Here is a 25,573-nt window from a genome sequence, read left to right as displayed (position 1 = left end):
TGTTTGGGAAGATAACCAGAGTTTAATCAAAAGAGCATTATCTTCGCGAGAGAATTAGACTGCAATCTAGGTAAGGTAGAAGTAACCGTTCATCATCTAGATTATTGTTTATTCACTTTATCTCCAAGTTGGAAAGGATGATACTGACGGACTGGCGATATATATCCATGTTAGGATGGTGAGTGACTTGAAGAGGAACATGTGGCTGCGCATTTCCATGTGACTGTAATCCTTGTCCATCTCAGTGACAGAGTTTATCAGTTCATGAGTTGGTATTAATGAATAGAAGACAGTTTTCTGGTTCCTTGCACTGGAAAAGTGAGAACATGTGAAACATGTTTTTATGTATGGCCACTTGCTTCCAGAAGACATAAAGCAGGCAAAACATGCAAGACCTTTCATGTGATAATATGCATAGAAGTATATCTTTACCCCAACATAACTACAAACATAAAATAGTTAAACCACTTTTATTTCACTGAATCTGTGTGCGTACATGCCTTACTTTGATTGATCCCATGTGTCTTGGCTTATACTTTACTCATTAAAAAAAATTTCAATGAAGAGTTTAAACAAAATTAATGCCCAGCCTTTTGAGAATAAGGAAAACTTCCAAATAAAGGATTGCTGCACACAGCTTTTGGGTGCAGGGGAGATTTCAGCTGGCCTCTTTAAAAAAAAATTGAAATATTGTTTTTGAACTGGAAGAAATCATCTCCTTGGAAACTGATAAGATCAGTGTTTTTCTGAAAGGTAGTATTTTTCTCAGATACAGGAAATCCCAGAGAGCACGCAATACTTTGATTTGCACTGTATGATGTGATACTAAAGGAAGAGGGGTTACAATCACGATACTTCAAAGTTTACCACTTAACCAGATATGTTGATGTGTGTTAAGTTATAGAAAATTGAAAACTTGTTAAAGATAATGGCATTTGTACGATTACTTCACTTTTAAGTTCACGTTAGTATTGTTATTAATTTTATTTACATAATATAGAAAACTGAATTTTTGAATTATGCCTCACTTTTTTTTAATTTAATCAAAATGCAGTACCATAAATTTCTATTCTAGCTCCACTTTTAATCTGGTTCCTCGGGTCAAGGTTCTAAGCTGGTAATCTTTTCCATCCTGTTCACTTGTTGCATGCCTAGAATGCCACTGCTGTTGATTTATTGCCTTGTTTGTGTCAGTCTGATCTTTGGAATTTCATCTACTATGTAATCAAGAAACTAATTGCCCCCATATCAAATTGTTTAAAATCCAATCACTGCTTTAGTGCAAAAGCAAGCCAATTTAAGCTCATGTTTTACTCACAAAAGTATCCAACTTCTCTCAATAAAGATGAATTATGACATTTAGTAGTTATTAAAATGATCAATCTTAATAAAGTAATGAAAATCCACCATGCAATCACTCTGACTATAAGACACTAGAAAAGGCCACATCGGAAGGATTCACAAAGTGCTGGCTCCTTGTCATTTTTCAAAATATATGATGCCCATCTGGAGGAATTTGCTTCTTCCCTTGATCTCCCATTATAAAAAAAGATCAAAGGCTAAAAATATTACATTCCATCAAAGTACAAGCGCTAAAGTCTTTACCAAGTGAGTAGTTAGTCCCATGCATGTTCAATATATCAATAGCTCTTATGATTTTTAAAATTGAAACTGTTACAACACCCACTTCCACGTTCAGCATGTAGCCAAGATGCAATAACATAAGTAAGCAATTGAAAAAAGCCATCTAACCTTTTTTTGCTATTTTTTGCCATAATTTGCTATTGTGGTGGCTCCCAAGGGTCGCGCCATCATACTGTCGAACCCCTCGGCCCGGGAGTGGTTCAGTCCGGAGGCGGTCCTTAACCAGAGGGTTTAAAGGCAGGGGTTTGGGTGCCATCTTTCTCTTGTTTGGTCTTCCCTACAACCGGGAGGAACATAATTAAAGGTGCCTCTCAAAACACTGGACTTCGTGCTTCCTTTTGAGACCCACGCACCACATTGGTGACCCCCGACGCTCCATTGGCATCATGATGGAGAGAAGAGAAAGCCCTACCTCCTCACAGGCCGGCCCGGCCCGGCCCTGTCTCTGGACGCGGTCTCGGTGAAACTGCCCAACTTCTGGACCACCCGGCCGCCCATCTGGTTCCAGCAGGCGGAGGCCCAGTTCAACCTGCGGGGCATCACGGTCGATGCCACCCGCTTCTATTACCTGGTGGGGGCCCTCGACCAGGACACGGTTGAAGAGGTCACGGACTTCCTCGCAGCCCCCCCGGACACCGATAAATATCTCGGCCTTAAGGGGCTCCTGCTCCAGATTTATGGACTAAGCAGGATGGACCGTGCTGCTAGCATCCTGCATATGGAGGGCCTAGGCGACTGACGGCCATCTAGCCTCCTAAAGGAGATGGTGGCTCTACTGGATGGGCACACGCCGTGCCTGCTATTCGAATATACATACCTGCATCTGCTCACGGCCTACATTCGTCTGCAGCTCATAGACGCCTCCTTTGCTGACCTCAGGGTCCTCGGGAGGCGCGCCGACAAGCTGTGGATGGCGCGCCCTGATGACGCCAGTGCACTGGCCGTCAGCAGAGACGGGGTCACGCTGAGGCCGACGCGCCCTGATGACGTCACCCCGTTGGCAGGCGCGCCGATGACGTCACCCCGGCAGCTCCCGATTTCCTCCGGTGTGGCGGGGGAGCTGTGGAAGGAGTGACAGCTCCAGCCTGACGGCCCATACGATCGCCCCCAGCGGCAGTGAGGGGTACTGCACCTGCAGTCCAGCGCCAGCAAGCTGCAGGCACCACCAACAGGAGCAGGCAAGCTCCAAGTAACACCAACATGAGGCGCTGGTGCTATTTCCATCAGCGCTGGGGTGCTGCAGCAGGACAATGCCGCCAGCCGTGCACGTTCCCGGGAAATGCCTGGGCCGGCTGCCAATAGTCCTCGCAGCGGCCAGCCAAATTCACCGCCTCTTTGCCTGGGATCGGCGCTCCGGGACCCGCTTCCTCGTTGATACTAGAGCGGAGCTCAGCGTCCTGCCCCCTTCGCTGGCCGACATTCGTTCCGGTAAGCGGAGGCCGGTCCTCACCGCGGCGAATGGCAGCCGCATCTGCACATATGGAATGCGCATGGTCCCGATCGTTTTCGGCTCCTGCCATTTCTCGTGGCGGTTTACCATTGCTGATGTCTCTCAGCCATTGCTCGGGGCCGACTTCCTCCGGGTGCATTCCCTCATGGTGGACGTCAGGCGTCAGCGCTTGGTCAACACAGCTACGATGGAGCCGATCATGCTGCGTTTGGATCAGCCGGTGGGACGGCCCCTGTCGTCCGTGGACTCCCGCTTCGCACGGATCTTGGCCGCGTTCCCGGACATCCTGACCCCACAGTTTCGGTCATCGACCCCCAGTCACGGAGTGGTGCATTTTATCCAGACTTCCAGCCCACCTCTCCACGCACGAGCGCGCCGACTGCCGCCAGATAAACTGCGTCTGGCACGGCAGGAATTCCGCACGATGGAGGCCTTGGGGATTGTCCGCCCTTCAAGCAGCCCATGGGCATCCCCACTCCACATGGTCCCTAAGGCAAGCGGGGGCTGGCGACCTTGCGGGGATTACCGGCGGCTGAACGCCGCAACAACCGCGGTTCGATACCCCGTACCCCACATCCAGGACTTCACCGCCCATTTGGCTGGGGCCACAATATTTTCAAAAGTGGATCTGGTACGGGGTTATAACCAGATCCCGGTCCACCCGGATGATGTGCCCAAGACGGCTATCATCACGCCATTCGGACTTTATGAGTTCACGCGGATGCCGTTCGGCCTCAAGAACGCCGCACAGGCTTTTCAACGCCTGATGGACGGGGTTTGTCGCGACCTCGATTTCGTATTTGTGTACCTGGACGACATCCTGGTGGCCAGCCGCTCGCAGCAGGAGCACTGCGCCCACCTTCGGCAGCTCTGTCAGCGACTCAGCGAACATGGTTTGGCCATCAACCTCGAAAGGTGCCGTTTTGGGGTGACCGAAATTGACTTCCTCGGCCACCGCGTGACTACGCAAGGCGCGGTTCCCCTGCCTGACATGGTCAACGCCATCCATCGGTTTCCCCGCCCACGCATGGTGCGCGGCCTGCAGGAGTTTGTCGGCATGGTGGCGTTTTACCACCGTTTCGTGCCATCCGCGGCCCACATCATGCGGCCTCTGTATCAACTCCTGGCGGGTGGGCAGAACAAAGCCGTTGAATGGACCCACGAGGCAGTGGCTGCATTTGGCGGCGCGATGGAGGCCCTGGCTCGGGCCGTACTGCTGGTGCACCCGCGGGAAGATGCCCCGACTGCTCTCACGGTGGACGCCTCGGAGTCGGCGGTTGGTGCTGTGCTGGAGCAACTGACGGGCGGAGGTTGGCGGCCCCTGGCCTTCTTCAGCCGTCACCTCAACCGTGCGCAGACGAAATACAGCGCGTTCGATCGCGAGCTCCTGGCTCTGTACCTGGCAGTGCGCCACTTCCGCTACTTCCTGGAGGGTCGCCCGTTCACCGCCTACACGGACCACAAGCCGCTCACTTTCGCCTTGGCAAAGGTTTCCGACCCCTGGTCCGCACGACAGCAGCGGCATTTGGCCTACATTTCGGAGTATACCACTTCAATCCGCTACGTCGTGGGGAAGGAGAACCGGGTGGCTGACGCATTGTCCCGCCCCGCTATCAACGCCGTTTTCGAGGTGGCGCCCGGAATTGACTATTCTGCTCTGGCAGAGACACAGCTCACGGACGATGAGATGCCCGCCTACCGGACTGCCATCTCCGGCCTCCGCATTGAGGATGTCCCTCTCGGTCCTGGAGGAGCGACCATACTGTGCGATGTATCGTCCGGTCAGCCGCGCCACATTATCCCTGCCACCTGGCGCCGGAGGGTTTTTGATGTTATCCACGGACTGTCTCACCCATCAATTCGGGTGACAACGGCACTAGTGGCCGCTCGTTTCATGTGGCACGGTCTTCAAAAGCAGGTTGGCAATTCGGCTCGCACCTGCATTCCGTGCCAGATGGCGAAAATCCAGCGCCATGTCCGTGCGCCTCTCCAGGAGTTTGGTCTACCTCACCAGCGATTCGACCATCTCCATGTAGACATTGTGGGGCCTCTCCCGCCGTCACGGTGCATCACCCACCTTCTCACAATGGTGGACCACTTCACGCGGTGGCCGGAGGCCATTCCGCTGGCCGACACTTCAACGGCTACGTGCGCTCGTGCTTTGTCCATGCACTGGATTGCTTGCTTTGGGGTGCCGGCGCACATCTCCTCAGATCGGGGGCCACAGTTCACCTCCGAGCTGTGGTCAGCCATGGCTCGCTTGCTGGGGGTGCGGCTACACCACACCACGGCTTACCACCCGCAAGCTAACGGTCTGGTGGAGAGGTTCCACTGGCAGCTAAAGGCAGCGCTGAAGGCGCGACTCTCCGGCCCGGACTGGATGGACGAGTTGCCGTGGGTCATGCTGGGCATCCGGACTGCTCCTAAAGAGGACTTGGCCTCATCATCGGCGGAGCTCGTGTACGGGTCACCACTCACGGTGCCCGGGCAGTTCGTGCCGTCGGCACCGGGGCAGCAGGGGACGCCCTCATCCACCCTAAAGCGTCTTCGTGAGCGAGTTGGCAGGCTCGCACCCGTCCCGACATCCCGCCATGGGACATTTCGCCCGCATGTGCCATCAGCCCTCAGGGACTGCCCATGCGTTTTCCTGCGCCGTGATGCCCACCGGACGACACTCCAGAGGCCGTACAAGGGCCCGTTCCGGGTGCAGGAACCTGGGCAGACGACTTTTGTGCTGGACATGGGGGGCCGGCCGGAGGCCGTGTCGATTGACCGGTTGAAGCCGCACACCTGGACATTGACCAGCCAGTGCTGGTTGCCCAACCTCGGCCACGAGGGCGCCCCCCTTCACGGCTCCCTCCGCCTGTCACTCCACCTGTCCTCCCACAGGTCCCTCGACCATTCCCTCGACCTGTCCCTCCACCTATGCCTCCGCCAGCCCCTCAATCTGCTGACTTCCGCACGCGGGCCAGCCGGGTCGTGCGCCCGCCGGTGCGTTTCGTGCCTTGGGTTCTGGGGGGGTGGGGGGTCCTGTGGTGGCTCCCAAGGGTCGCGCCATCATACTGTCGAACCCCTCGGCCCGGGAATGGTTCAGTCCGGAGGCGGTCCTTAACCAGAGGGTTTAAAGATAGGGGTTTGGGTGCCATCTTTCTCTTGTTTGGTCTTCCCTACAACATAATTAAAGGTGCCTCTCAAAACACTGGACTTCGTGCTTCCTTTTGAGACCCACGCACCACACTATAATTATTGCTATTTATTTCTTATAATGCATTAAGTGATACATCTCTATATTACTAAAACTCTCATCTTGTTTGTTTGTCCGTTTGTATTAGCGCAAAAATAGTACACGATAGCGCTACAATTTTGGCCCACCTTACTAACCATTGTCCCGTGATGTAAATTTCGTTCAGATTGATGGTATATTTTACAAGTTAGTGACATTTAAAACAAAAAAAAACAGCGCACCACTTGCCCCGCCCCCACTTGCTGTCTTTACTTGACAGCATTACAAAGGATACCCCACAGGTCCTCAGCGCGGCCTTTGCACAATTTCAGACCACCATCTTTTTTTCCCGTCACAATGGCAACCCGACGGCTCCACGAGTAAGTTTCCTTCTATTCTATTCCTACTCCCCCTCCCCTGGCTCCAGGACGCTCTCCCCCTCCCCGACAACCCCCGCCTCAAGTACAACTTCATCGTCGCCCTGCTGGAGAAAACGGGGCCGGCGGTGGTTTACATTGAGGTCCTGGGGAGGTGAGGAGGGAAAAGGGGGGATTGAGGGAGGGGAGGGGTAGGGAGGGAGAGGGAGGGGAAAGGGGAGGTGAGGAGGGAGAGTGGGGGAGGAGGGGGATAGAGGGAGAGGAGAGGGGTTAGAGGGAGTGGGGGAGGGAGTGAATGAAGGTAGAGGGAGGGAGGGAGTGAATGAAGGTAGGGGAAAGGAGAGGAAGGGAGTGGTGAGGGAGGGAGTGGGGAAGGGAGGAGGACAGGAGAAAGAAGAGGGAGGGTGAGGAGGAGGGGGAGGGAGTGCTAGGGAGGAGGGGGAATGGAGGAAGATAGTGGTAGGAAGAGGGATGGCGAGGCGCAGTTGGGGGAGGGTTGACGTGATGGCGAGGCGCAGTTGGGGAGGGCTGCCATGACTCGCTTCACAACGCGAATCACCGGTGTCACAATTGGAACCCCTCAGCCATGCCTGCGCAGTTGGGAGCTATGGGTGAGTGTGGAATATTGTGTTGGGGAAACGGGTTCCACTTGGTCTTATCTATCTATCTATTATATATTAAAACTCTCGCCCCATCCGTCTGACATCCGTCCGGCTGCCTTTCTGCCTTTCGATTCGTTCCCGCTGTGCGATGTCACAATGCCCGATGCTCGCAGATGTCCAATCGCGATGCCCGACGCTCGCAGACGTCCAATCGGAATGGAACCATTTACATGTACGGCTTCCGGCCGCATTTCTTCCTTTGATTCCCTGCAACTCCGAAACCGGACGCAGAATCGCCGACGTCTTTTCCATTTCGGTAGAGATTTCACTTTTCTTTCTAAGTATCCGCTCCTCATTACATTTCGTCGTGTTTAAGTACACGTTTTTAATCAACTCCTTCCCCCCCCCCCCCCCCCCAATATTTCAAAACTAAACTGACTTCTCACCCACAGAAGCTTCACCAGCCCCAGCCCCTGCTGAACGTTCCATCGTGTGATGTCACAATGCCCAATGTTCACATATGTCCAATCGGAATGGATTCATTTACATATGCCTATGCAGGAGCCCCAGCCAATGGTGAACGTTCCATCGTGTGATGTCACAATGCCCTATGCTCAAAGACATCGTTGCCATAGAGAGGGAGTACAGAGAAGGTTCACCAGACTGATTCCTGGAATGTCAGAACTTTCATATGAATAAAGACTGGATAGACTCGTCTTGTACTCGCTAGATTTTAGAAGATTAAGGGGGTATCTTATAGAAACGTATAAAATGCTTAAGGGGTTGGACGGGCTAGATGCAAAAAAAATTGTTCCGGATGTTGGGGAAGACCAGAACAAGGGGTCAAAGTTTAAGGATAAGGGGGAAAGCAGAATCGCCAACATCTTTTCCATTTCGATAGAGATTTCACATTTATTTCTAAGTATCCGCTCCTCATTACATTTCGTCATGTTTAAGTACACGTTTTTAATCAAATCCTTCTACCCCCCCCCCAGTTTTTCAAAAATAAACTGACTTCTCACCCTTACAAGCAGCCATTTCGGTAGACATTTCACTTTCCCTTCCAGCTATCCACTCCTCATTACATTTCGTTATGTTTATGTCCTTTTTTTTCATTAAAACCTTCTCACCCCCCCCCCCCCCCCCCCCCCCCCCCCCACTCACTCATTTTGTCGCTTCCTGCTGGCCAGGGACCATAACGGCTGCTGGCGCCCGCAGCACAACCTCAAGCAACGCCATTTAAAAACGGCCTTTCGGGAACGGCTCTACTTCGAGGACCACGTCTCCCGTGGGGGCTACGGGTAGGCAACGGCTGCGTTGGGGCATTACACTTTTAACGCTCTGTGTGTGGGGATGCTTCGTGTGTGTGATGCCGCCCCGCCACCTCCCCCCCCCCCCCGCGTTGCCGAGACGGTCCCGACTTCGACGACTTCAAGATATGCTATTTTAAGACGGCCGGGACCCGACTTCGACGACCACGTCTCCCCTGGGGGCTACAGGTAGGGAACGGTCTTTATACACTTTTCCAACTCTGTGTGTGGGGGTGGTTAGTGTGTGTGATGCCGCCCCCACCCCCAGTGGGGGCTACGGGTAGGGAACGGCTGCGTTGGCTAAAAGGATCAGGGGGTATGGAGAGAAGGCAGGTACATCACTCCCCCTACCCCTCCCTCCCTCCCCACTCTTCCACTTCTCTCCCCCTTCCCCTCCACTCTCCCTCCCCACTCTTTCCCCTCTCTCCCCCACCCCTCTCCCTCTCCCTCCCTCCTCCCCATCTTCCCAATCCCCCCTCCCCCACATCTCTCTCCCCATCTCTCACCCCCTACCCCGCTCTCCTTTCCCTCCCAAATCTATCCCGTTTCCTCCTCCTCCTCTCCCTCCCTCCCCTCTTCTCACACCCCCCCTCCCCCGCAAACGCCGTTGGGGGAACAGACCCAACGGGTCTGCACCTGGTCTAGTCTATCTTTAAAACTGTGTTCCTGTCGCCTGCCGTCCGTCCGCTGCCTCCCTGCCTTTCGATTCGTTCCCGCCGTGTGAGGTCACAATGCCCGATGCGCGCAGCGTCCATCGCGATGCCCGAACGCTCGCAGATGTCCAATCGGAATGGATCCATTTACATGTACGCTTCCGACTGCATTTCTCCTTTGATTCCCTGCACCTCCGAAACCAGACGCAGAATCGCCGACATCTTTTCCATTTCGGTAGAGATTTCACTTTTCTTTCTAAGTATCCGCTCCTCATTACATTTCGTCGTGTTTAAGTTCACGTTTTAATCAAATCCTCCCCCCTCCCCCCCCCCCAAAATTTCAAAACTAAACTGGCTTCTCACCCATAAGAAGCAGCCCCACCCCTGGTGAACGTTCCATTGTGTGATGTCACAATGCCCAATGCTCACAGATGTCCAATCGGAATGGATCCATTTACATATGCCTTTGCAGGAGCACAAGCACTTGGTGAACGTTGCATTGTGTGATGTCACAATGCCCAATGCTCAAAGACATTGTTGCCATAGAGGGAGTACAGAGAAGGTTCACCAGACTGATTACTGGAATGTCAGGATTTTCAAATGAAGAAAAACTGGATAGACTCGCCTTGTACTTGCTAGATTTTAGAAGATTGAGGGCGGATCTTATAGAAACGTATAACATTCTTAAGGGGTTGGACAGGCTAGATGCAGGAAGATTGTTCCGGATGTTGGGGAAGACCAGAACAAGGGGTCACACTTTAAGGATAAGGGGGAAATCCTTTAGGACAGAGATGAGAAAAACATTTTTCACACAGAGAGCGGTGAATCTCTGGAATTCTCTGCCACAGAAGGTAGTTGAGGTCAGTTCATTGGCTATATTTAAGAGAGAGTTAGATGTGGCCCTTGTGTATGGAGAGAAGGCAGGTACAGGATACTGAGTTGGATGATCAGCCATGATCATATTGAATGGTGGTGCAGGCTAGAAGGGCCGAATGGCCTACTCCTGCACTTAATTTCTATGTTTCCCTCTCCTCAACCCTCTCCCTCCCATCACTCTCTCCCCCACCCCCCTTCCCTCTCTGCCCCACCCCCTTCCCTCTCTCCCCCCGCCCCCTTCCCCTACCCCTCTGTCCCTCTTCCACCAGTCCCTCTACCCCTCCCTCCCCACTCTTCCACTTCTCTCCCCTTACCCCACCCCTCTCCCTCCCTCACCACTCTCTCTTCCCCTCCCTGTCCCACCCCTTCCCCTACCCCTCTGTCCCTCTTCCACCACTCCCCCGTCCCTCTTCCACCACTCCCGCTACCCCTCCCTCCCTCCCACTCTTCCACTTCTCTCCCCTACTCTCCTCCCCCTCTCCCTCTCCTCACCCCTCTTCCATCCCTCTCTCCCCCACCCCTTCCCCCTCTACCCCACCCCCTTCCCTCTCTCCCTCGCCCCCTTCCCCTCTGTCCCTCTTCCACCACTCCCCCTACCCCTCCCTCTCCCACTTCTCTTCCCTTACCCCACCCCTCTCCCTCCCTCACCCCCCTCCCTTCCCCTCTCTCCCCCACCCCTTCCCCTACCCCTCTGTCCCTCTTCCACCACTCCCCCTGTCCCTCTTCCACCACTCCTGCTACCCCCTCTCCCCCTCCCTCCCTCCCTCCCTCCCTCTCCTCTCTTCCACTTCTCTCTCCCCCCCACCCCTCTCCCCCTCCAATTCCACTCTCCCCCTCCCTCCACACTCTTCCACCTCTCCCTCCTCATTCCCTTACCGTGCACAGTCTCTGTCTTTAAGAAGGAACTACAGATGCTGGAAAATCGAAGGTAGACATAAAAAAAGCTGGATAAACTCAGCGGGTGCGGCAGCATCTATGGAGCGAATTGAATGGTCAACGTTTTTGACCGAAACCCAGAAGAAGGGTTTCGGCCAAAAGCGTTGCCCTTTTCCTTCGGTCCATAGATGCTGCTGCACCCGCTGAGTTTATCTAGCTTTTTTGTTGTTGTACCAGCCTCTCTCTCTCTCTCTCTCTGCCCTTTTCTCTTCTCTCGGCTCATGCACGCCCGCTCCAACCGCTCCCCCCCCCCCTTCACCTCTCTCCCCCATCCTCTTCTCCCCCCCCCCTCCCCCTCTCCAACCTCCTCATCCCCTTCCTCACAAAATATTTTTTGTGGGGACGGGTCCTCAGTGTGTGTGTGACTGTTTGTGGAGGCAGCCACGCGCTCTCCATTCAAGAAGACGCTCATCTGTTTGTGGAGGCGCGTGCTTAGTATGTGACCAAAGATCTTATAGCGGAGCTCTCCGCAACAAGATCTTTGTGTGTGACGACACACGCCCCCCCCCCCCCCCCCCCCTCTTCCATCCCTCTCTCCCTTTGATGCAGGGGCCTTTGGTGCAGGAGGCGCGCGCATCATCTGAACGCTCAGCGAATATTCGAATTCTTCACTAACCGTCATTCTGACTTTGCTTGTGAAGAGAAAAGTCCTGAATTGCATTTGTCTGATGCAGGAAGATTGTTCCCGATGTTGGGGAAGTCTAGGACAAGCGGGTCACAGTTTAAGGATAAAGGGGAAATCCTTTAGTACTGAGATGAGGAAAACATTTTTCACACAGAGAGTGGTGAGTCTCTGGAACTCTCTGCCACAGAAGGTAGTTGAGGTCAGTTCATTGGCTATATTTAAGAGGGAGTTAGATGTGGCCCTTGTGGCTAAAGGGATCAGGGGGTATGGAGAGAAGGCAGGTACAGAATACTGAGTTGGATGATCAGCCATGAACATATTGAATGGTGGTGCAGGCTCGAAGGGCCGAATGGCCTACTCCTGCACTTAATTTCCATGCTTCTATGTTTCCCTCTCGTCACCCCTCTCCCTCTCCCACCCATCCCTCTCTCCCCCACCCCCCTTCCCTATCTACCACCACCCCCTTACCCCTACCCCTCTGTCCCTCTTTCACCACTCCCCCTACCCCTCCCTCCCCACTCTTCCACTTCTATCCCCTTACCCGACGCCTCTCCTTCCCCACCCTCTCTCTTCCGCTCCCTTCCCCTCTCTCCCCCACCCCTTCCCCTCTGTCCCTCTTCCAACCACTCTCCCATCCCTCTTCTACCACTCCCGCTACCCCTCCCTCCCCCCCCCCCACTCTTCCACTTCTCTCCCACTCTCTCCTCCCCCTCTCCTCACCCCTCTCCCATCCCTCTCTACCCCACCCCCTTCCCTCTCTCCCCCCACCCCCTTCCCCTCTGTCCCTCTTCCATCACTCCCCCTACCCCTCTCCTCCTCCCTCCCCACTTTTCCACCTCTCTCCCCCTTCCCCTCCACTCTCCCTCCCCAATCTTTCCCCTCTCTCCCCCACCCCTCTCCCCCTCCCTCCCTCCTCCCCATCTTCCCCATCCCCCCTCCCCCACATCTCTCTCCCCATCTCACACCCCCTACCCCGCTCTCCTTTCCCTCCCAAATCTAACCCGTTTCCTCCTCCTCCTCTCCCCCCCCGCCCCACTTCTCACCCCCCCCCCCCCCGCAAACGCCGTTGGGGAAACAGACCCAATGGGTTTGCACTTGGTCTAGTATATTACTAAAACTCTCATCTTGTTTGTTTGGATGTCTGTGTGAGTGAGATCCTGAAATTACGCCAAAACGGTACACGATAGCGCTACAATTTTTGCACCACCTTACTCACAATTATCCTGTGGTGTGTTTTCACTGGGAAACTGAAGGGAACGTCAATCAACTGCCACGGATACAAATAATGTCATACACAAGAAAGGGCAGATGCTGGTTGACAAAAAGTGAACACACAGTGCTGGAGTAACACAAAGACGCAGCAGAATTTTGGAAACGTCATCCCGTCATTCCTTCTCCCCAGAGATGCTGCCTGTCCCACTGAGTTAAAGAGTGCCCATGGTAGACTCACGAGTCGCTACGGTAAACTCACGGGCTACTACATTCTTACAACGAGTTTAAAATTTTTACTTCAAGAGTAAATTTAACTTGTGGAAATCTTTCATCATGTTGAAAGATTTTCACGAGTTAACAAGTTTCCCGAGTACCTGCCGTTAGCGTTACGAGTTCCGACGTTCCCGCTACGTAAATTCTACGTGATTACCACGAGTTTGGTTTGTTTTAAACTCGGGATCACTGGTGGGTGGACTCGTACCGTGAGACAGGGCCATAATCATTTGCTGCATTTGCACATTGCTCTGCAGTGACATATGAGCAGGTCTGACTCCTAAGGTCCTCCGAAATATCAGCACAACCCATTCTTTCACTATGAAACAAATTAAGGCTCCGAGAGGGACCAGGCAGCCGGATTCAGTAGGCTAAAGGCTCGGCCGGTGCAGCTACCGCCGTGGAGGCTCCGTGAGGCCAGAGGCCCATCCAATTTATGCTAAATTTTCTCAAGAGAAAGAGGCTGTGATGGGTGTGGTAATACACCCTTTGGGGGTAGACTTCTGTTTACCTGCATACATTTCACCTCTACCTAGTGAGCGGCAGATACCACTCCACTGAGGCTGGTTGGAGAACCAGGCCTACACTACTATCAATGCCAGAGGGCTTTTATTCGCAGGTTCAGCGCTCACCATAGTTGCTGTACTCTCCTCGTACTCAGTACTGTCCCCAGCTGTTCAGGATGTCTGTGCAAGGAGATAGAGCAAAATCTAGGATCAGTTGGCTATTAGTCTTCTGCCTGAGGCCAAATTTTTTGGTGGTGTCTGTCTCAGGGATTGCTGGATCTTCGTAGCGGGGGGTGATATCACCTTTTGTCTATTATTCTATTAGCAGTCTTGGTGGTTTTTATAGCAAGGGCTTTCTCAGAAACTGCCTTGATCACATGCACAGTCACCATCTGTCTCGTCATGGACAACAAAGCAACAATGAGGTGAAGGTTGTTGAGTATGCGAATGTTATTACATCAGTCGCATGAGATATGCTGTCGATATTCAAGTCGGAGATTGGTAAGACAGTTCGACAAACAGGTGGCGACAGATAACCTCCGAATTTTCCATTTTACTAATCATAAACGGTTATAAGATTCGGTTTTCTGGTTAAATAATTCCTCTGCAGCAAGAGAAGCCAATATTTCGGTACTTATGGTTCAAAGAGGAAACTATGGCTATCGAAGTGAAAACAGAGACGTCTCACAAAGGAAGAGCAGTGTTCCCAAGAACTAAAGGGTTACTAGACTAAGTGGGACCCGTTGGGTCTCATGTTTACATGGGAGGGCTGGTCCCCCGACGCAATATTCCACCTCTCCACCAATTCCAATATTGGTGGCCAGTGGGGGGGCTTTCTGGAGCGCTGGTATGGGATCGTGGATTGGCAGCTCAGTCCCTCAAGCCTGATCTGCTGGCAGCTCACTCACGGCTGGTGGGCTGGCAGTTGACTTATGGCTATTCCTTGAATTTCCATTTCAAGCAGGGTGCAAGGCCATCAAATTCAAATCCATGTTCCTACCATTTCAAGCAGGGGGCAAGGCCACCAAATTCAAGTGCCGTTTCATACCACTTCAAGCTGGATCCAAGGCCACCAAATTCAAGTGCAGTTTCATACCACTTTCAGCAGGGTGCAGGGTGATTCACAGCTCAGACAGAGTCGTGACCTCTCCCTCCCCCATCATGCAGAGACTGAGCAACACCCACACTTCCGGGTTTTATAACCCCTCCTGCCGGAAAAGGTGTGGCCTTCATGGCGTGATTGACAGGAGAGAGATTCTCAACATTTATTAAACACTAATAACACTTTTATTTTTCATTGATGGAAAGAATTCTCTGCACCTGCTGAGCGGAGGGGGACTGAGTAAGATGGCCAAAAATCACAGCCATAAGTTGTAGCATTTTATCTAAAATCAATATACAGTGCAAACAGGAAGTAAGTGAATTTGCAGTAGTGCCTTTTAACGTCAAGCCAAAGCACCCAAACCACCATTTGCAGGCGGTAGTGCCTTTCAACTTCAAGCCAAAGCACCCAAACCACCATTTGCAGGCAGTGGTGCATTTCAACTTCAAGCCAAAGCACCCAAACCACAATTTGCAGGCAGTGGTGCCTTTCAACTTCAAGCCAAATCACCCAAACCACCATTTGCAGGCAGTAGTGCCTTACAACGTCAAGCCAAAGCACCCAAACCACCATTTACAGGCAGTAGTGCCTTTCAACGTCAAGCCAAAGCACCCAAACCACCATTTGCAGTAAGTAGTGCCTTTCAACTTCAAGCCAAAGCACCCAAGCCACCATTTGCAGTAAGTAGTGCCTTTCAACTTCAAGCCAAAGCACCCAAACCACCATTTGCAGTGCCTTTCAACTTCAAGCCAAAGCACCAAAAGCACCATTTGCAGTAAGTAGTGCCTTTCAACTTCAAGCCAAAGCTCCCAAACCACAATTTGCAGTAAGTAGTGCCTTTCAACTTCAAGCCAAAGCACCCAAACCACCATTTGCAGGCAGTGCCTTTTTACTTCAAACCAACCATATTTTCATTTTCAAACCACATTAAGGGGACTCACAGTTGAGTAGGCATGTGTTCAGTGAGGTCAGAGAGACATGACCCTCTGGCTTCCTCCATCTTGAAGAGACTGAGTGAGGCACACCACTTCCTGGTTGTATAGTCCCTCCCCCTCGCTCCAGCAGGGGCAGCAGAGAGAATGGCAATTAAAAAAAAAACATTAATATCTCTCTGATTTTTAATCGATGGGAAAAATCCTCTGGTACAGGAAGGTGGACGTGGGCTCTGAGCGAGGTGGCCAAAAATGACGGCCGTAGGTAGCAACGTTCTCTCGGACATCGCGCCTCTGTGGGCCAAATGCGGTCAAGATCAGACTTTTAGTGATATAGATATTCTAATATTTGCTCAAGGTTGAAGAAAAATGGGGGATACGAAATCAGGCTTGGATTTGGCTAGTCTGATCATGTAGTTGGTATAACCAGTTTAAGATGGATAACTGCCATTCAGCAATGTAGCTGATTACAGAGGATTTAGGGCCTCAATCTATCTTGAAGATATATACCTTTCCATATCAATATTCGAGAAGCACAGACATATCTGGTGTTTTATGGCAAGGCTAGTGTTGGAAATTTTAGGTTCTACCTAAGGGGTTGACTTCAGTCCTAGGCTATTTACAAAAATTCTAAAGTTAATGCTGTCCTACTCAGATCTAAAGGGCATTTTGTCATGGAGTTTATAGACGACATGAATTATAGTAGTGCCATTTTGGCCTACTCACCCAAGAATTCCACTATAGATATGTCTGCCGAAAGAAGCTCCTATATTTGCTCGAAGACACGACTGGTGGCTAATTCAGCCTATTTCCCGTGCATCTATCATTGCATGGTTGTATGGAAAGTTTGTGAAGAGATACATGTGAGCCACTTTAAACAAAAAGTAGTTCTTTTGTGGTTCGTGGTTCTTTCAGTTTGGGTTTAAGAGAAGCGATTATGTTATAGCGCAATTGACACTGCTCTTGCTGCTTTGTTATTGTATCTAGTTCTATAAGTGGGACAACAAATGATTGGTAATTCACCCACTGGTAACTAAGGTTATGAAAGGTGTCTTTTATAATAAACACTCTAAAGCCAAGATTCATAGTAGTGTGGAATGTGTAAACAGTATAAATTATTATGCAGATATTCATTCACTGTATTCTTAATGATGGAGCGGTATCTTTTAAGTTAATTATGTTTATGACAACTGATTTCAGCACAAAGAGCACAGTCTTTACACAATCTCCTTCTGGATCTGGGTCATATCTGACATAAGGATAGCTTTTATGAATGAACTCATAAAACAAACGGGCACAGTTGGGTAAGTTGGAGTTGACAGCATACCCACCAGATCGGAGATTGGGGGTGTTGATTATGTAAAAAGATACACTGAGCTGACTAGTACCTATGAAATGAAGGATGGTTTCTTCATAGTTATTTAATAATTTCTTAATAATTTCACACGATTGTTGGTGCAGACTATTTCAAGATGGATAGAGTGTAAGCAGCTAAAAGCGGGAGTGAATTCAAATAATTTCAAGTCTCACTCTATCAGGGGGGCTGGCTCGTTAGCAGCCAATAGAATGGAATTTCCCCAACAGCAGGAGCCTCTGATAAGCGCATTTTCAGAAGTTATAAAATTTTGTTGAACATGTCTGGATGGTTGCAGATAGATCTGAACAGTGTTGCATGAGCTATTGTCTAACCCAAAGGCAATTGGGACTGTGGTCCACGTAAGGGCAATGTACATGTATGTAAGTTAGCATCATGTTGTTAATACCCCATGTCTTTTCTACCATTTATGGTTTATCTGTTTAAGTGTTTCACACACAGATTGGTTTACTGCATGAAAGCACAGAGCTTCGAAGGCTTCACTTAGTCTCATCACGAGACTTTGATATAAAATAGAAAGATTAAACAAAAACTTACCGTTTGATCTACGTGCCCTCCACTCCCAACCCTGAATCTCATAAAGATCATTCGGTAAGTCAAGGGTTATTAATCTTTCTATAGTTTAAGTTCGTGCAAGTGGTCTGTGGTTTCATACGGTTGCTCTGAAGATTGACACGCATGCGGGCTGGCAGGTTCTTCACGTAGTCCCTCACTTCAACTTCTCATAAAATAAAGATCAAACTTCAAACGGTAAGTTTTCGTTTAATCTTTCTAGTAAATTGTATAACCCTGTACATGAGAGGCCCAGAATTGTTTCCATTTAAACAGGTTCACTTTAGAATCAGTAAAATCCTGCCCACTGCTAGAGCAGAGTTACACTTCCATTAACAATAAAAGGATGGAAAATGCAACTACTTTGTAGAATGATAACTTAAGAAGAAAGTTTGATTGTTATAGAAAAGTCATGATTAATCAAGTTTTTGTGATTTAGTCTCCACATTTTGATCATGTAGTTCACTCCCAATAATGCCCTGTAGGTGACAACTTTGGTTCATTCATGATGCCTCTACAAACTAATTTTCTTTCCTCAGCGATTCTACATGGTTTAACTTCCAGAAAAAAAGGCTTGATTGAAATTACAGGTTTTTCCGCTCCAGTGCATGTTTCCATAAAGCAAATTGGATAGAACATGATCAATGAACCCTACTTATATTACACAGGCCTAATTGGTACACAGCAACTTAGATTGGGAACTAGAGAACTACTTAAGGCTTACTTTGGAAATTGGCAAGCAGAAAAAAGGCTGTCTTGGGGGAAAAAAAAGTTTTCTTGTAGTCTTTCTGCAGTAATCAGATACCATTATTTCTTAAGAACACAGCTGCTACTTTCCCAATATAAGGCCATTGAAATTCATAAGACATCACCTATTAACACGAGCAATATTACTCTATTTAACAATCATATAGTCTTTAGTATTTTCAGCTTACAGTACTAATAGTTATAACATAGTTATAAAAATTATCTTTCTTTTTGAAATTACTGCAGGAAAAATAGCGATTTTCTAAAACCCAAGTTTTCTTAGAAATGTAAATATCACATTACAACAATACTACCTGCACTTGTTCCCCTCACCCCGATGGCATCACCCAATAAATGGCACTGTTGGAAATTGTGAATAAATGCGAGTCGAGTGGGGTGTCAGCAAGTGTGATGTCATCACTTCAATCCATGTGGCTTTGGATTAATAATTGAAAGGATATGGGCAAAACACTGACAAATAAGACCAGCTTCGAGGGCATCTTGGTTGGCATGAACTATAAATCCATGAAAATATTTGGAGCATTTTTTAACTTAAATTCTAAAGATCGCTACTGGTAATTTTTGATCATTATATCTAAACCAAACTCTTGGTGTTTCTTTATTTGAAAGACTTACATAACTATAAGTTGCTATATAATCATTAAGTTCTTAGTCAAATACATGACTTTGAATCAATGGCTCACACAATTATTGTAAGCATTTTGTTAAACCAACACAACATAAAGCATTAGCATTTGTCCTAAAAGTTACTTACACATTTATCTTCAGAGCCTGTAGCTAAAAATCTTCCACAGGGGCTCAGGGCAATGCCACAGTGTTGACAACGGTTCACGTGTCCTTCATATCGGCGTACAGATCTGAAGAAACATCACTTTGTCAGTTCAATGCATTTTCATAGCTTTGATTTTATAGTAACATGGCACAGAGAGACCATTCCATGCCAATTCTTTTAAGGCAAGTACACAATCTGCTTTCCATCTAGTTAGTCCCATTCTCCATCTGGAAAAGTGATGATTAGTTATGGTTTGATTATACTCATGTGTGGTATGATTTGCCTGGAAAGCATGCCAAATTAAGTTTGTTGTTGTATCTCAGTACACATGACGATAATAAACTAATACAAATACCAATTATCAGTTAGGCTAATTACCAGATATGACAACAGAGTAAGCTTTCATCCATCTATGAATACTTTGCAAATTCTTTGATACAGACGACACCCCCTACCTTTGTCTACAGTGTCATGCTTAGAGCTGCTCAACCCCAGGCTTAGAAGCTACTCAACTGTAGATTGGAAATTCATTTTGAACACTCATCGCCATTTTTCATGACACTTCTTAAGGGTGGAACCAAGAAATTCTAAGCACAGGTACTAAATAACTTCTCCAAGATATATCAAGGTGCTCCATAAACATTTGCAACAAGGGACTGAAAGAAACACCGAGGGATTAACAGTGAAATGAAAGTTTAAAGGCCAGAAATTGCAGGGAATATTGCAATCGCAAGACTGAGATGAGATGAAATTTCTTCAATCAGAGAGCAGTGAACCTTTGGAATTTTCTGTCAGAAGATTGCTGAGGTTCAGTCAGAGTATATTCAAGAAAGGTGATTTTTTAAATATTAAAGAGATCAAGGGATACAGGTTTTGGTGCAGAAAACTGGCACTGAGTGAAAAGATGAGCCATGATTTTTACCAAATGGTGGAGAAGGTACAAAAAGCCAAACAAACCAATCCTGTCATTCTATTAAGCGATGACACTTGTCTATCATCAATGCAGGCTCTCTGTGCAAATGGCCAAACTTGGTTCCCTCCAGGAATTTTCCAAATGCACAAATGCAGATTTTCTCAGCAGATAAATGCGGAAATTTGTTTGCAGATCCTTGAACACAGTCACAGATTTTTGACAAATAAGGCCACAATTAAATGTATATCCCCAAATGACCCCTAACTGGCAGTCATGCTAACTTCTTTCAGCACAACAATTCAGTAGTTTATGATCACCATTATTAATATTACCTTTTTATTCCTGATGGACTTAAACTTGAATTTAGTTTCCATTCTCTATGGCAGGATTCAAAACGACTTCTCTGGATTAGTAATCAGGCCTCTGGATATTTTCTTAGAACGATGGAGTTATACAGCACAGAAATTGGCCCTTTGCCCCATTGTCCATGTTGACAAGATGCCCATTTAAGTTAGTCCTCTTGGCCTGCATTTGGCCCATATCCCTCCAAGATTTTTCCATCCATGTATTTATCAAATGTTTTTAAAAGTTGTAATTGTACCTGCTTCTGCTCATTCCACACACCCACCACACACTGTGTGAATAGCCTGCCCCTCAGCCCACCTTTAAATCTTTCCTCTCTCACATTAAACCTTTGCTCTCTAGTTTTATAATCCCCTATCCTGGGAAAAAGAATGGGGCTATCTACACTGTCTATGCTCATAATTTCATGATTTCATAAATCTCACTGAGGTCATTCCTCAACTTTCTTTGCTCTGAGGAAAACAGTACCAGCCTATCCAAACTCTGAATATCCAATCTTAGTTCAATAGTGGAGGCATTGTGCTACTTACCTGTGCTTCAATAAAGATGTTATGGGTGTCAGGATGAAAGTTCAACTAAAGTTAGAGTTTTTTTATTTTTGTATATAGTTTAAATGTCCTAATTATTTAAAATTGGGTCATTCAATTAAAAAAAAACATTAAGTAGTTTTGACAATTTCTAATTGATAACTGTTCTTCAATAGTTTTTTAACGCTTCTAAATATCAGACTCAAGCATCCAAAAAACTTGACAGCTTTATCAGATGACATAGATTAAGGTATGACTTTAAAGGTTTTTTGGTGCAAATGGATGGGTTTGTTCTGGGCCATGTTGGTCAAGGATCTGCCACCACTCACAGCCTCACCAGACAGGTCCTGCATGCTTTCATTTAACAAGTTCAGCAACTCAAATGTTCAGTTTAAGGTGTGATTACATTGGAGAGGCTACAGGGGAAATTTAGAAAGACGATGCCAGGATTGGAACATTGTGGCTGCAAGGAAAACTTGAATAAGAAAGTTGTTTTCTTTGGATAAGAAAAAGCTGCAAAGAGAATAAATTGAGGTGTTTCATATTGAGGTGTTTCAATAGAGATTACGTATACAGATTAGACTGGAAGGAACTTCTCCCTTAGCAGAGGTTCAAAAAGCAGAGGGCATAAAGTTAAAGAAATCGGTAGAAGGATTAGAGGGAGGGATGAGGAAAAACTGTTTTCCTCAGAGTGATAAGAGTCTGGAGTTCATTGCCTGAAATAGTGTTCCGTGCTCCTGAACTGTACAGATGTCATCTGCAGAGCTATTGACTAAGTGCTATGGGCAGGCTTTATTATTTTCTTGTCTGACAAGGACACTAGGGGCTGAATGGCATTTTGCTTAATTGTAAATTTTCTACGATTATATGACCTGAATACAAATTGGCAGCGAATACAGTTGGTGAGGTAGTTTCAACAGGTGCTGGGCCAATGTTATCTGATACAATCAAATTCGTAGGATTTGAAAAATCCAATGGCAATGCAAGAATCCTGCAATGGGGCTGATTTATGCCACGGCCTGCTGGTTGCACACTTTGCATAAACATCTGTGGCTCAGTTAGCAGCACTCTCACCTCTGAATCTCCTTCCAGAATCTCAAGCACAAAGGCCGAGGCTGGCCCTGCAGTGCAATATTAAGAGTGCCACACAGTTGGAGGCGTTGCTTTTCAGATGAAACATTAAAAGAGTCATAATCATAATCGTAATTTATAAGCCAAGTATGTTTTGCAACATACGAGGAATTTGGTTTGCCATACAGTCATACGAAAATAGCAACAAGACACACAACTACATAAACATTTGACATAAACACCCACCACAGCAGCTCCTCCACATTCCCCACTGTGATGGAAGGTAATAAAGTCTTATCTGCTTTCCTCCTTTACTCCTGTGGTCAGGGGAGTCGAACCATCCGAAGTCGAGGCGATTGAAGCTCCCGCAGCCAGCGATCAAAGCTCCTACATTGGGGCAATCGAAGCTCCCACGATTGGGCCAGTCGCAGCTTCCGTGATCGGGGCAGTTGAAGCTCCCGCGGCTTGGAGCTCCCGAAGCCAGTCCCTGACCAGGGACCATGAGGTCCATGTTGTTAAAGTCTGCAGGCCCCCGCGGTTGGAGCTTCCAAGGTCGGTCCATGGCAAAGGGATCGCCAGCTCCGAGATGTTAAGTCCACAGGCTCCTGCGGTTGGAGCTCCCGAGATCCCAGCAAGAGGCCGCCAGCTCCATGATGTTAGACTGCAGTGCAGACGGAGAAACGACACAGAAAAAGTCGCATCTCCGTCAAGGATAGAGATAAAAAAAGTTCCCCCCCCCACCAAGCACAAAACTAAAGATAAACTAAAACATACATCTCCCTCTACTCTCACAGTTGTAAGATCCTATGGTATAAATTTCATCATTGGTGCCCTACATCCTCCTCAATCAGATTATATGACTACTATCACAGTACTATTTGTTGAAGCTTTTATGCATAAACTGGCTGTTGTATCTCCTACATTATAATCATGACTAGATTTCAAAATCACTTTATGTTTTGGAGCATCATGAAAGGTGAAAGAAACGATATAAATCCAAGTCTGTTCTTCTTGTCCTGTCCTTTAGATCAGACATCCTCACCCTGTTCTGACTCTCCCATTGCTATAAGAATGCATAGGATTATGTTCAAATAGAAATGGCAGAGTCAGAACGAGTGACATCCTCTGATCTAAATGACAGGTTTCCATCTTCCCACCAGCTCTTGAGAGAAATGTGCAATGCTATGCAACAAGATGTCCAGCTCTGCCCTTCAAGGCAGATGTATATGTTTAAATTGACATGGCCTGCTGAGCTTGATTATAGAGGCACCTGGTCTTACTGAACATATTGAAAGTCCCTTTTAATTCTCAAAGTCAGGATGTATTCCCTTATTTCGTGTTCGTTTTCTAGGTCTGCATGAAACTTGCAAGTCTTTAAGGTACAACAGAAGTCTTTATTATATTACTGAATGCTGGCAGCAAGACAACTCAAAAATGACGACACACTCACACACTACAGACAGGATAAACTATATACAAAAATATCTCCCTTTGTCATGTGCAGCGCCACCTGCTGCACGGGAGGAGCAACCTCCCACCCCACACAGTCCACCAAACATCACATTCCCCCTTTCCAGTTTGAACATCTCCATTTGGCTGGACCTCGCTTCACTCTTTTTTTCCTGCCTTTTTTGCGTTTCACAACCCTTGCTAAATGCTCAGAATCAAAGTTTTCCTCAGTGTTCTCTTTTGAAGAAATATCAGTATTTGCTTTATCTGTATGCTGTTCTTTCTCCACTTGACTGTAGTTTTTCTCGGCGTTCGTCAGCATTTTGGATGCGAACGCGATTGGTTCTTCCTTGCCGTTCGGCGTCGTTTGTGAGATTACAGCTCCAAGACCATACGGTGTTGCATCGGCGGCCAGCGGGTTCGGCTTCGATGGCTCATAGTGGATCAAACGTGTCTTCTGGGACCAAACGGGTCAACCTGGTGAATGCATGGTCACACTCTTTGGGCCGGTGCCATTCGACATCCTATTTTCACAGGTTGTTCACGCACTTGCTGACCATGTTGCAATCCATGGGGAACGGCTCTTCTGAAACTGTCCCACATTCTTTGGATTTGCTCTGGGTCGATCAACTGGTTTCTGGTGTTGCGGATGAGTCTGACGAACTGTATGCACCTCCTGAGGGAGCTTTGACGTTATTTTGCCAGCCATTTTGTGCAGTTCTTTACTCAGCAGCTCAGCCATCTTAGCACACTGCAGCACATTCGTCAATGAGTCGTCCGATTCCGTGAGAATCGCCTGCTGGATGAATGCACACCTGCAGCCCATGACCAGTCTATCCCGCAATGCATTGTCTTGGCACTTTTCACAGCATTGAGTTTTAAAATCACATGTCTTTGGCTTGGTGCAAAGTTCAGCAAGAAATTCGTTAATCGAATGCCCTTCCTGTTGCACCGTCCTGTAAAAATCAAGGCGAGCTGCGAGGAAATTTAGACTTTCTTCAAAATGCAGCTGCAAAGCCGTTGTGATTTCAGCATATGAGGCTTCAGTTACTTCTTCTGTAAGTAAATTTTGAAGCAGTGCAAAAGTTTCTGGAGACATTAATGAACACTTCCTCTGGTCAGTCGTAATTGCCATACTTTCAAAATAAAACTCACCTCGCATTAAATACGATGACCACCTTTCGCGCTCAGGATCGAAATGATTGAATTGCAGAGACATGTTAGTTTGAGTTCTGTTTTTTTTAAATCAAATCAAAAATAGGCTCTTCTCTGGGTCTTTGGACGCATTACGAAGTATCCCACTTCTGACCACTTTTGTGTTCGTTTTCTAGGTCTGCATGAAACTTGAGATCTTCAAGGTACAACAGAAGTCTTTATTATATTACTCAATGCTGGCAGCAAGACAACTCAAAAATGACTGCACACTCACACACTACAGACAGGATAAACTATAAACAAAAACATCTCCCTTTGTCCTGTGCAAGTCACCTGCTGCACGGGAGGAGCAACCTCCCACCCCACACAGTCCACCAAACATCACACCTTACATTGTGCATACCTTCAAGAAGCATCTATTTCAAGAAAATTACTGCCAGTCACTAAAAATACACATTGCTTCACATTCAACCTGCCATAACTCCATTTACACCATGCCGTCGCCGGAAAGCAGCCATCATCAAGGACCAGTCACAACAACAATTATTTCATACTTGTTGGGATTGAATTCATTCTTCCATTGCTCCACTCAATTTTACATCTGATCTAAACCTTGCTATCGCTTTAGACACCCTTCCTATATTTTCACAACATCGCCAACTTTTTTGTCATCCACAAACATAAATCAATACTAGGATAAATTGCATTGGGAAGATAATTTTGACCCATTACCGAGAATGCTCCTGTGATGAGGAAGTTGAAAGTTATTATACCACCCGAACTAATTATTCAATGAGCACAATTTCAAATATAAACATGTAGATCCTATATCTTTCTATCATGTACTGAGTGGGTTTTATACGTTATTTAACTTAGGGTGGCACCAAAGAGTCTTAGTTAGGTTAAG

The 25,573-nt window shown here is 47.9% G+C and overlaps 1 protein-coding gene across 1 annotated transcript in view; it reads right to left on the bottom strand.

Moving 5' to 3' along the window:
- Positions 1 to 25,573, bottom strand: part of wdr27 (WD repeat domain 27) — a 439,332-nt gene that overhangs the window by 245,885 nt on the left and 167,874 nt on the right. Inside the window, exon 23 of the mRNA XM_033026389.1 lies at positions 19,171 to 19,273. Within this exon, the coding sequence (XP_032882280.1) occupies positions 19,171 to 19,273 (103 nt within the window). The remainder of the gene's footprint in view (positions 1 to 19,170; positions 19,274 to 25,573) is intronic.

The sequence above is a fragment of the Amblyraja radiata genome, chromosome 8, assembly GCF_010909765.2.
Source record: "Amblyraja radiata isolate CabotCenter1 chromosome 8, sAmbRad1.1.pri, whole genome shotgun sequence".
NCBI lineage: Eukaryota > Metazoa > Chordata > Chondrichthyes > Rajiformes > Rajidae > Amblyraja > Amblyraja radiata.
Note: the sequence above shows the minus strand (reverse complement) of the source record. Positions and strands in the feature narration are given on the sequence as shown.